This window comes from Sinocyclocheilus grahami, unplaced genomic scaffold (genome assembly GCF_001515645.1).
Source record: "Sinocyclocheilus grahami isolate Dianchi unplaced genomic scaffold, SAMN03320097.WGS_v1.1 scaffold521.1, whole genome shotgun sequence".
Taxonomy (NCBI): domain Eukaryota; kingdom Metazoa; phylum Chordata; class Actinopteri; order Cypriniformes; family Cyprinidae; genus Sinocyclocheilus; species Sinocyclocheilus grahami.
Genome location: NW_015505700.1, coordinates 787,327 through 799,049, shown reverse-complemented (window position 1 = coordinate 799,049; position 11,723 = coordinate 787,327). Strand labels below are relative to the sequence as shown.

Sequence of the window (11,723 nt, the reverse complement as noted above, 5' to 3'; positions counted from 1 at the left end):
CCTTGAGGCACCCCAACACTGCACAACATTTTGCATGTCTCCTTAATCAAACACACATGATTCAGATCATCAGCTCATTAGTAGAGACTCCAAGACCTCAAACTGGTGTGTCAGAGAAAGGAGACATGCAAAATGTGCGGTGTTGGGGTGCCTCCAGGACCAGGGTTGGGAACCACTGCTTTAAAGAATGTAAAAAGTTTTTAGTCTTGCCCTTTTTAGGTTAAAAAACACTATTATTAGTGCCTTCTAAAGATGTACTAAAAAGTCACACTTAAGTGGTTTAAAAAAAAAAATCACTCAAAAGTTCAACTTAATGCATTTAATAACTTTAAAATGTGATACATTTGAAATTTGAAATACTTAAGCGGTGAAAACATTACATTTAATTTGCACGTACGTGTGTTCTTTATATTATTTCTGCAATAAGTACACTTTATAAAAGTATACTTAAATGCACTTCTTTATCACAAGGGTATATGCTTGACTTGATGCATGTAAATGGATGTATATGTGGGTCGCACCAACTTAAATAGAAAAAAATAGGGTCGCTCTTAAAAAAAGTTTGAAAACCACTGCCTTAGAATTAAATAATAATAATAATAATAATCCCCAAACATTATTTTCTCAACTTGAGGGGTTGGACAATAACACTGAAACACTGGCCAATAGTAATGGAGGTTGTCAGGCCAGTCTTCACTGATTTTACTGATTTACTTCACTGAAGTAGTAGCTCAATAGCACAGTTTTGCATAAAATATAGCAATCCACACAACATATCAGAGTTTAAATTGTTGGTGCACATCTTGTGGCGCATCTGAACAGCAAGTCTTTGTGGTGTAAAGAGAGCTACAGTATCCAGACTAATGTCAGCATACCACCATGAAGGATGAACCACATCTAACAGGAGTAGCTGTTATCGCAAGAGGAAGCTGTCCGAAAGGAATGTATGGGTTATTAACAGTATTGGGGGTAACGCATTACAAGTAATGCGAGTTACGTAATCAGATTACTTTTTTCAAGTAACTAGTAAAGTAACGCATTACTTTTTAATTTACAAGAGAATATCTGAGTTACTTTTTCAAATAAGTAACGCAAGTTACTTTTTTTCTCAATTTATTGATTGACAGCTCTGCTGTCCCCATGTTGAGAGAAATCAGATGTTACTGTAGTTCTAAAATAAATATAAATATGCATTAATTCATCTCACTCACACACAAAAACACAGATTCAGTATTCAGTATAAAAAATGCAACTCCGAATATGACGCAAACCTGCAATAATTAAATGTTAAACAACACAAATATGCTTTATGTATTTAATCTCATTCTATTAACCAATGCCTTTGCTTCTGACCTTCGATGATCCAGTTCAACCGTACTAATAAACACAAATTACTCTAGACAAACATTTGTGTCTTTTTTTTATTGCTGAAGTGTTTTTAAATTTGGATGTAAATGTACTTTCCCTTCAGCCTGAGGCTTATTCATTTCACTTTTGGTGTGAAAAGGCTTTTATATTTGCCAAAAATATAACTTTTTTATTTTAAAAACAAACCAGCAAGCCCTGACCAGATTTTAAAAGTAACGCAAAAGTAACGTAACGCATTACTTTCCATAAAAAGTAACTAAGTAACGTAATTAGTTACTTTTTTATGGAGTAACGCAATATTGTAATGCATTACTTTTAAAAGTAACCCCCCCCCCCCACCCCCAATACTACAGAATGAAATGTTCGCCTTGACTGTCCTGTTTCCACCAAAACTGTTCATCGGGAGTTTCACAAGGTCAATATGATCAAACTGCTATTGCCAAACCTTTGGTCACTCGTGCTAATGCTGCGGAATACCCAACCATTCTGAAGGACCACGTGGTTCAAACATTGTACTGGTGCCATGTATCAGCTCGATAATTCACCAGTGCACACAGCATGACTGGTGAGAGAGTGGTTTGAGGAACATGAAACTGAAATTCATCTCCCATGACCTGCACAGTCACCAGATCTGAATATTATTGAGCCACTTTGAGGGAGTGACCTGGCCACTGTTCTGCAAGATGAGTAGCTTAGAATCCCTCTGGCATGTATCTGTCATTCCCAAGACGAACTGATGCTGGACTGGTGGTAGAAGGAAGCCCTACACCATACTAATAATTATTGTGGTCTAAAACCAGGTGTTGCAGTTTCATTGCTTAACCCCTGTGTATATTTCTAAGTTAGCAATTTTGAGTATTAGCATTAAATATACATTATACATATCATCTATACATTTACTTATTCTCGGACATAAAATGTATTGCGATACTTTTATAGAATTAGATTGTGTCTTACAAACTCCAATCTGTTTTACGTGTGTGTGTGTGTGTGTGTGTGTATATATATATATGTATGTTCTGGAGTATGACTGAAAGGACTGTAATAGGTGAGGTCTGATATCTAGCCTTCCTCAAGGGGTGTCAGTCAAAATGCAGGATCTGATCAGTTCCGTCCAAAGAGTTTAATTTCTCTTAGCACAGGAGAAATTTGCAACCAAAATGCACTCAACACAGCTGTACACGGGCATTACAGGTGATCAAATAGGTATTTGTTTGTGAGTGTGTGGTTTTTGTTCACACATCAACATGAATAGTCTCTGCACTATGCACTTTCCTGCTGAGTCACTCTAGCTCTTTCTGCGCATTCTGACAGATCAAAGTTAGCACATGCGCACCAACCAGGCCTTTCTAACAATATATATAAATCATCTATAATTCTTACTTGATGTTAATATTTTAATTATCAATTAATTGATGTTTTAATAAATTTTTTACTTTTTTCTCAACAAATGTGTTTAGCTCACAATCCACCAAACAGTGAGAATGACCCATAATTTTATTTGTATTTTATTTATTCAGGAAATAAACTTTATGAGACTAAAAGTCTCTTTTTCAGAATTGTCCTGGCCAAGATGAGCAGCTACAGAAGTTTTAAAAATGTTACAAATCAACAAACACCATATAAATACAAAGGCGTAGCTTGACGATGCCGTGACTGGGTGTGGAATCATGGGAGTTGTCGTCTTCATCCCCACAGCCGACGCAATCCGACGGGACTCAGGGCAGAAATCATGTTCATGGATGAGCTAATGTATTAAAGATGTATTAACATCGCAGTATGAAGCAGAGTGAGGCGGAAAGCTGTCGAAGCGAAACGAGGCCGCTGAAGCAATTGCTAATGAGAGACGAGAGTGATACACGGCTCGAAAGCAGTGGAGCTTTTATTATGCCACACTTTAGCGCTTCCGCTCCTTCCGGTCGTGCGTATGTGGGGTAAAGCAGCGCTGTTTTATCATACTAATTTGAAACATTTGAAAGTTCTGTTATAATGCTACTCTGTGCGGTCGTCACCTGTCTAATAAAACGCACAAAATATTAAAGCGTCTTTGGTGTTTCCATGTTTTCTACAAAACAAAACCGGAAATCGAGGGGTTATGACGTCATTGGCAGGCGACACAATGACACTACGGACACGTCCCGTGTCACTAGTTAAAATTGCTTATTTCTCTGGATTTAAACATTCTTCGAAACATTTGGGATAATGTAAGTACACAAGTCAGCAAAATATATAACACTGTTCTAGAGGTTTTTGGATATTTGAATAAAAAAAATCGTACATATTGCACCTTTAAAACATCTGCGATTCGAATCTTCCTTTACCAGAAATTATTTACCAGGAAACAATTGGTAAAGTGTTTTAATCATTAGACGTGTCATAAAAAGCTTCTTTCCCTTGTTTCTTCTTACAAATGGAATTGAAAGGGTAAACAAGTTCTGTGTATGTAAAGAGCATGCATTAACAATTTACTGTCGAGTAAGAGAACAAACATTTGACAATAGACCCAAAATTGATTTATAAATGAACAAGTAATGCTTCAGTTTGCATGTTGATAATGAAGACCAACATGCTATATTATACAACTCATAATGAGTTCTAAAATGACAATTTGTTTTGAAGCTGAGTGCACCATGATAGAGCATGTCTAAAGAACATTAAAAGCTGGCAGGTGCAAATGTATAACCATCTCCATAATCAAGAACTGGCAAAAAAAAAAATTGCAGAAACTTTTTTCTGCCACCAATGAAAAATAGGCTTCATTTCTAAAATGAAAACTTGTGTTTCAACTGTAACTGATTTACATGAGATTTCAAAGATAAAGATTCATCAAATATGAAACCAAGATATTTGTATTCTGGCACTAACTCTATTACAGTGCTTTGTAAAGCTCTAACCAGTATAGGTTTTGGTTTAAGTCCTTTATTTAACCAGGAAATAAACTTGAGTTTTCGTAGTTTTACTAAAAGAACAATGAATTCATAGCAAGACTAACCGTTACATATATTTACCAATGACATATGAACAATTATGACTGATTACAAGAAAGGCAGAAACAAGTGTTTCACCCTTTTTGGGAAGTCAATAAAAACACGCTGTATAGGTTGAATCAGTCCTTCTTTTACTCTTTTTCTTCTCCATATGTCAAAATAAAAAACAGGAATAGCATTTCAAATCATTTTTCAAGATTAGTCTACGCAGGAATCAGCAAGCAAAAAATAAGCAGAGATACAAGGTATGGTATTTCCGATAAGAATAAAAATACATATGCCACTACTAAAGAATTGAACAGAATGAACAAAGGTTTTTGTGCTCAGTAATACGGGTGCTCTGTGTCAGCCAGAGCACAAGGCATTTCTGAAGCTTGGTGTGCACAGCACCCCGTAATATTACTGTAAGCTGGTTTCAGCTCTCATGCAACACTCCCTAAAATCTCATTTAAACAATCAGCCTTCCTTTCTTTAGTGTTCTCTGAGGTCTGGCGGTACGGCCGTGTCATAGAGAGAGAGAGGTAAAGCAAAGGCATCAAGGCACTGAGAGTTGAGTAGGTGGTAAAACAGGGCAATAGTCAACCATCATACTGAAGTCACGGTGTTAAAGTCAAAGTTGAGTTCGTTACTATAACAACAGTAGATCAAACAATCATTGTAAAAAAAAATAAATAAACTTTGTCGAGATCACAAGAAAATAAGTCATTATAACGAGAAAACAACTCTCGTTATGTCGATATAACGAGAAAATAAGTCGTTATAACGAGAAAACAACTCTCATTATGTCGATATAACGAGAAAATAAGTCGTTATAACGAGAAAACAAGAAGGAAAAAAAAAAAGAATGCATGGCCGCTTAGAACTTCCGTACAAACCTGATGACCAACTACAAAAAACGTCTTACCTCTGTGGTTTCTGCACCAAGTACTAAGTCATGTTTTGCTTGGGGATCAAATACTTATTTCACTCACTGAAATGTGAATCAATTTCTTTTCGTGAATCGTTTTTTTCTGGATTTTTTTGGTTGGTATTCTGTCTCTATAAGTTAAAATAAACCTACCATAAAAATGACAGACCCTTCAGTAAGTGGGCAAACTTACAAAATCAGCAGAGGATCTAATAAATATTTTCCCCACTGTAGCATGTTTTTACAAGCTAAAAATACAGCAACCTCCGATCAAAAATTACTACTGTAAAAAAATTATAATAATACAGTATTATAAAAACCTTTGATCAGCCATAACGTTTTATGGAATACTTTAATATGAATGAATAAATAAAAGTACAAAAATAAATAAAAACAAATTGAATGAATAACTAAAGAATAAATGTATGAATAAATCTTTATATACACATACATACGGTATTTAAAAACAAATGATAGTTAGGGGTTTGTTCAATTCCTCAGTATGGGCAATGAAATGTTCAAAATGTAGAACGCATTTAATAAGTTACTATTATTATTATTTTTTAAACATTCCGGACACCAGACACATTACAGAAGGAGACACATTGAAAAGGAGGGTTAAATTACAAATAATAATTAAACACAAATAATAAATATAAAAAATAAAGTGATAATAACGGTTATGATGATAATACGGTGTATCAGTAATTTGACTTTTTTTTTTGCTGAGGTCATTTTGTGCTGACATCCAGCCTTACCTTCACCAATTTGCATTCACGTGAATCTGAAAAGGCTGGAAACATTTCCTCGTACTTCTGGACGGCAAGCTACAAGGGAAGCATGAAGGACAAAGTATATGAAAGGGGACTGCAAACGACACAGCCAGTTTTATCTGTTTTCCATCAGCTTGTTAAAAGATGTGGTTGTGGTGGGGTTTTCATACCTTAGCATTCAGCATGTCCACACAGAACTGGCAAAGAGCTGCCTTAAAGAAATAGTCCTTTGCGCTGTATTTCAACAGAGTGCTGTCCATTGCATGTGTTGCAACCTGGAAACCCACCAACACAAATATAGAAACAACTTAACTAAATCTTTCCATGTGCAAAAAAGGGGGTCACAGATTTTATATGCAACTTCTTGTTTGGAGCGACTGTATAGTGACCGATACTTGATCCAACAGAGAAAATGCCTGTCAGGTAAAAAAAAAAAAAACAGCTTATATTTCTTTCACAAGTTCATCTGGTGAGTTTCAGCTAAAAACTTTTTTCCTCTACTGAAATCCATTCAAAAATAGCAGATTTTATTGTGAAAAATAAAAATTTTCGCATATGCAAAAAACACACTTTGGGACAGCAACTTCTTGTTTCAGGCTGAAGTACAAATAGACAGTTTTGAGTAAATGTGACTGTATTCTCAAGATCTGTTTGTTAGTTAATGAAACCCTCACATGAGATTTGGTATGTTTTCATTTGAGTAAATGAATGATAACAGGACTAAAACGTGGTATAAACTGATGCTTTCACTTTTAACAGCTACCTTTATTTACATATCCAAAATCAATGTTAGCTACACAGAGGCTAACTCTGTTTAATGTAATATTTGTGATTAAACACTGATGGCCTCTTATGGCATCTCCTAGGGGACCAGGTGTACTGAAACCAGACTGACGTGGATTTGTTTACCTGTTCATAGATCTCAATGGCTTTAGGGTACCGCTCCAGTTGAGCTGCATAGGTGGCAACTTTGAGCAGGCACTTGTTGGCTGAACTTTGACATCAGAGACAGAGCGAACAGGTTACAGACAGTTCTAGAGCATGACTTGGTTGCAAAAATTCCCCCCAAAAAAGATCATGTGATAATGAATAACAGGGTCGTATGTTGCCTGGAAGGTGGCATATCTCAATAATGGTACCGTAAATGTGAGACGGGGGCAAGGGTCTTTACTTTCAGCAAACATGCTTGCTATTCATTACATACTGATACTGTAATCAAAACCATTCATTTGAGAAGATCTAACTTTATAGGTAACCTATTTTCTACTGGTCTTTTCTGCATCATCATTTAGGATTGATAAGTCTTGAGCAATAGGAGCAAAAATAGCTTTAAAACTGCCATACCTTGTGGACTCCTCGCCTTTATAATAGTCTGCCGCCTGTTCATAGTGAGCTATTGCCTAAGGACAAGGTTATAAAGTACTTTGAATAAATCTTACTTTCTGATTCTGAATAAATATGGATTATAATAATCTATCAATGTGACAAAAGAAATCTGACCTTGTCGATGTCAACCAGTTCGGTCTCATAAATTTCAGCAATAGTGACGTGGTGTTTCGCCGCGATAGTAAATCGACCCTACAAGACAAACAACAAGAATCACGTTTACAATCTAGGCATGACTAAATGCATAGTTTAGATAAAATCACTGATACTGATGACAGGTGAACAACAGCTTCAGTTTCTTACATTTTTAGCTGAAAAACACAATTGCCCATTTTCCTCCACTAAAAGCCACCAAAAATTGGATTGATAAAACAATTTCAGCAAGCAAAATGTTTACATTTACAAAACAAAATAATAATAATAATAATCAGTTATTCAAGGTTTTACAAATATCATGAATTACCAATTTAAAAAGATCAGGTTTCAGTGTGTACACACACTAGGCAAAAGTTGCTCCTAATGCAGAAATTTTGGAGCAACTCATAAAAATAAGGGCGTGTCACACACACACGCGCTACATTCCCATGGCTAATTCTATTCAGTTTGCCTTAATCAATAAACTAATTAGTTATTATATTTTCCTAAAAGTCTTAAAATTAGGAGTGACATGTCCCTTATTCTAATTAATATTGCTCCTAAATTCTTGAGAGTTATACAGCCCCTGGTTAGTGCACTCTAAACCACATGTATTGTGTTACAGTGCCCCCTCTAGTGGTGTATCAAGTCTTTTTCAGTATGTTTTATGAAAAATTGCTTTGGATATGTCAAACAATTTCCAAAACAAGTTTTCACCGCAAAAAGAGAAACAGATGAAAAGTGTCAAAATGATTCTGTACAACAAAAGCAGCTCTACTTTTATTTGACTATATATTAGCATTCACAAGAAATCTTAAGACTAAAAGTTGCTCCTAATGCAGAAATTTTGGAGCAACTCATAAAAATAAGGGTGTGTCACACACACACACATGCGCTACATTCCCATGGCTAATTCTATTCAGTTTGCCGTAATCAATAAACTAATTAGTTATTATATTTTCCTAAAAGTCTTAAAATTAGGAGTGACATGTCCCTTATTCTAATTAATATTGCTCCTAAATTCTTAAGAGTTATACAGCCCCCTGGTTAGTGCACTCTAAACATGTATTGTGTTACAGTGCCCCCTCTAGTGGTGTATCAAGTCTTTTTCAGTATGTTTTATGAAAAATTGCTTTGGATATGTCAAACAATTTCCAAAACAAGTTTTCACCGCAAAAAGAGAAACAGATGAAAAGTGTCAAAATGATTCTGTACAACAAAAGCAGCTCTACTTTTATTTAAAACACAGTCCATCTACAGCCCTCGCAGATGAAAGAAAGACTCTTACCATGTCTGTATAGATCTCAATGGCCCTGTTCAAGCAGTTTATGGCCTCTGTGGAGAGAACGACAGACAGCTGACTGAACCTTAACCATTTTCAATGATTCAACAATGAATAATTTTTAACACAGAAGTAAAAAGATTTTTTATTTTTTTTTGTTGGTGCAAAAAAAAGCAGTGGGTATTTTTTTAGTATATGAACTACTGATACATTAAATGACATTTTAGTGGGTGTAAATCGTGGTAAAATGTATGCTAAAATAAAATAAACAGGTCAAATGTAAGGGGCAATAAAACTAAATTTAAAGCTGTATTGAACTATTATTGTTTTGATGCGCCAAAAACCTTGTTCATCTTTGACCTATACATAGAACATTTGTCATAAAAGACACATATTCAAGTTTTCCAAAACATCAAAATTGATTATGGTTTCCCAGCTATTACAGCTTTGGTGGTACTAAGTGTCTGAGCAGGTTAATGTGTTCATGTATGTCCAGTGATGTTGTAACTGGCTCAACTGGATGTCAGCTGACTCCTAGCAAAGCCCTACGTTTCACTTTCTCATCGCCTGACTATTTCATCATAAGTTTTATGGAAGCTTTACGCCAGATCACATGACTAGACCTCAACCGTAAAAATATAAAGATATAAGTATAGACTTATACAGACTTAATATGATGACAATATTTAGGTTTATTACAATTAGTCGTTGCTCTAACTACGTTACGAGCTTACATCTGGAAAACAAATAGAAATTAAACTTACAGACGTTTAATATTAAATGTGGTTTCACACTCCACATCCAAACAATCTCATTTGGCTGGAGAAATTGTTCTAGAAAATGTTTCCCCCACTCTGATAATCACTTATATGAAGTTCGTGTTTGACAGCTAACTGACTAGCATGCTAACTGTCTGTTTACCCCGGTTGGCCCGTCAGCGGTGTGTTAAAAGTTATCAAACATACCCAAACAGAGAGCCAAAGAACGACTGCGAGGACCTCACTTTCTTCTCGGCTTCAGCCATGAGAGCCATGGCCTCTTTTTCTTTCCCGGAGCTATCCATGAATATTGTTTACAGTTCCAACTTTAGCAGCAGACTCTGGAATCCAGCCACATCAACACATCTCTGCGGAAACTTCCAACATGTCCGTCTGCTGCCTCATTTCAAAATAAACGTTGAGTTGCGCTTGGCCAAAAATAAAAACATAAATAATAACAAGAAACAACAGTTACTTTAAAATAATATATATATATATATGTATGTATGTATAAAAACAGCCTATATACTTATATATATATTTTCTACTTTTTTATCTATTCATTTGACTTTTATCCAAAACAACTTGTTTATATATATATATATATATATATATAAACGTTTTTCCAATGAGTTTTGAGCACTGAAAGTTACAGTGGAGCCTGACATATAAAATAATAGTCAATAAAAATCCAAAATGAAACAGTTCAAAACTTCAGACAAAATATTTATTATTATTTTAAAGTTTGCATGTGTTTTATGATTTGCATTATATTTTATACATCAAGCGTTTGTGGCTAATATAGTATAATATAGTGAGAATATAGTTTCTTGATTTTGTTGCATGCATTTTTATTTATTTGGACAAAAGTTAAAGGGATAGTTCACCCCAAAATGAAAATGTGATGTTTATCTGCTTACCCCCAGGGCATCCAAGATGTAGGTGACTTTGTTTCTTCAGTTGAACACAAATTATGATTTTTAAGTCTGAGCCGTTGCAGTCTGTCAGTCTTATAATGCATGGCATTGGTAACAAAATCTATGAGAGTAAAAAAAACATGCACAGACAAATCCAAATTAAACCCTGCGGCTCGTGACGACACATTGATGTCCTAAGACACGAAACGATCGGCTTGTGCAAGAAACCAAACAGTATTTATATAATTTTTGTTACCTCTAATACACCACTATGTCCAACTGTCTTTGGGGGCGCGCACGGCATCCGGTGCGTGAGCTGTGTACGCGCTCTGGCATAGTTTGGATCAAGAATTTTGACCCATACAATGTATTGTTGGCTATTGCTACAAATGTACCTGTGCTACTTATGACTGGTTTTGTGGTCCAGGGTCACATAAATAAGTTAAAGAAACAATATGTAAGATGTTTTTATTAAAATATTCAAAAACCACTAGAACAGTGTTATATATTTTGCTGACTTGTGTACTAACATTATCCCAAATGTTTCAAAGAATGTTTAAATCCAGAGAAATAAACAATTTTAACTAGTGACATGGACGTGTCCGTAGTGTCATTGTGTCGCCTGCCAATGACGTCATAACCCCTCGATTTCCAGATATTTATGGAAACACCAAAGACGCTTTAATATGTTTTGCATTTTATTAGACAGGTGACGACCGCACAGAGTAGCATTATAACAGAACTTTCAAATGTATCTAGTATGATAAAACAGCGCTGCTTTACCCCACATGCGCACGACCGGAAGGAGCGGAAGAGGTCGACTGTGGCATAATAAAAGCTCCGCTGCTTTCGAGCCGTGTGTCGCGCTCGTTCAGCGGCTTCGTTTCACTTCGACGGCTTTCAGCCTCCCCCTGCTTCATTCTACTACGTTAATAAATCATTAGCTCATCCATGAACATGATTTCTGCCCGAGTTCCATCGAATAGCATCGGCTGTGGGGATGAAGATGACAACTCCCATGATTCCACACTCAGTCACGGCGTCATCAAACTACACCTTTGTCTATTTGTTTATTTTGAATCCGCGCCATCTAGCGGCAAAAATGACATATTGTGCCTTTAAAGGAGACATATTATGCCCCTTTTTACAATATGTAATATAAGTCTCTGGTGTCCCCAGAATGTGTCTGTGAAGTTTCAGCTCAAAATAC

At 35.7% G+C, this 11,723-nt stretch overlaps 1 protein-coding gene across 1 annotated transcript; it reads right to left on the bottom strand.

Annotated features, from left to right (window-relative positions):
- Positions 1-5,940: 5,940 nt before the first annotated feature.
- Positions 5,941-9,871, bottom strand: LOC107554969 (alpha-soluble NSF attachment protein-like). Its single transcript, XM_016237651.1, has 7 exons — positions 9,804-9,871; positions 8,845-8,932; positions 7,536-7,613; positions 7,380-7,435; positions 6,945-7,029; positions 6,206-6,310; positions 5,941-6,089 (listed from the first exon to the last, which is right to left on the bottom strand). Exons 1-7 carry the CDS (start codon positions 9,869-9,871, stop codon positions 5,994-5,996), a joined length of 576 nt encoding a protein of 191 aa, XP_016093137.1. The 3' UTR covers positions 5,941-5,993.
- Between the last annotated feature and the right edge of the window lie 1,852 nt (positions 9,872-11,723).

Excerpts from the sequence above, each read along its gene's own strand:
- LOC107554969 (XM_016237651.1), bottom strand. The coding sequence starts at position 9,871 with ATGGCTCTCATGGCTGAAGCCGAGAAGAAAGTGAGGTCCTCGCAGTCG. Across the intron at positions 7,436-7,535 it reads AACTGGTTGACATCGACAAG|GCAATAGCTCACTATGAACA; the intron begins GTCAGATTTCTT and ends CCTTGTCCTTAG. Across the intron at positions 6,311-6,944 it reads CCATTGAGATCTATGAACAG|GTTGCAACACATGCAATGGA; the intron begins GTAAACAAATCC and ends GTGGGTTTCCAG.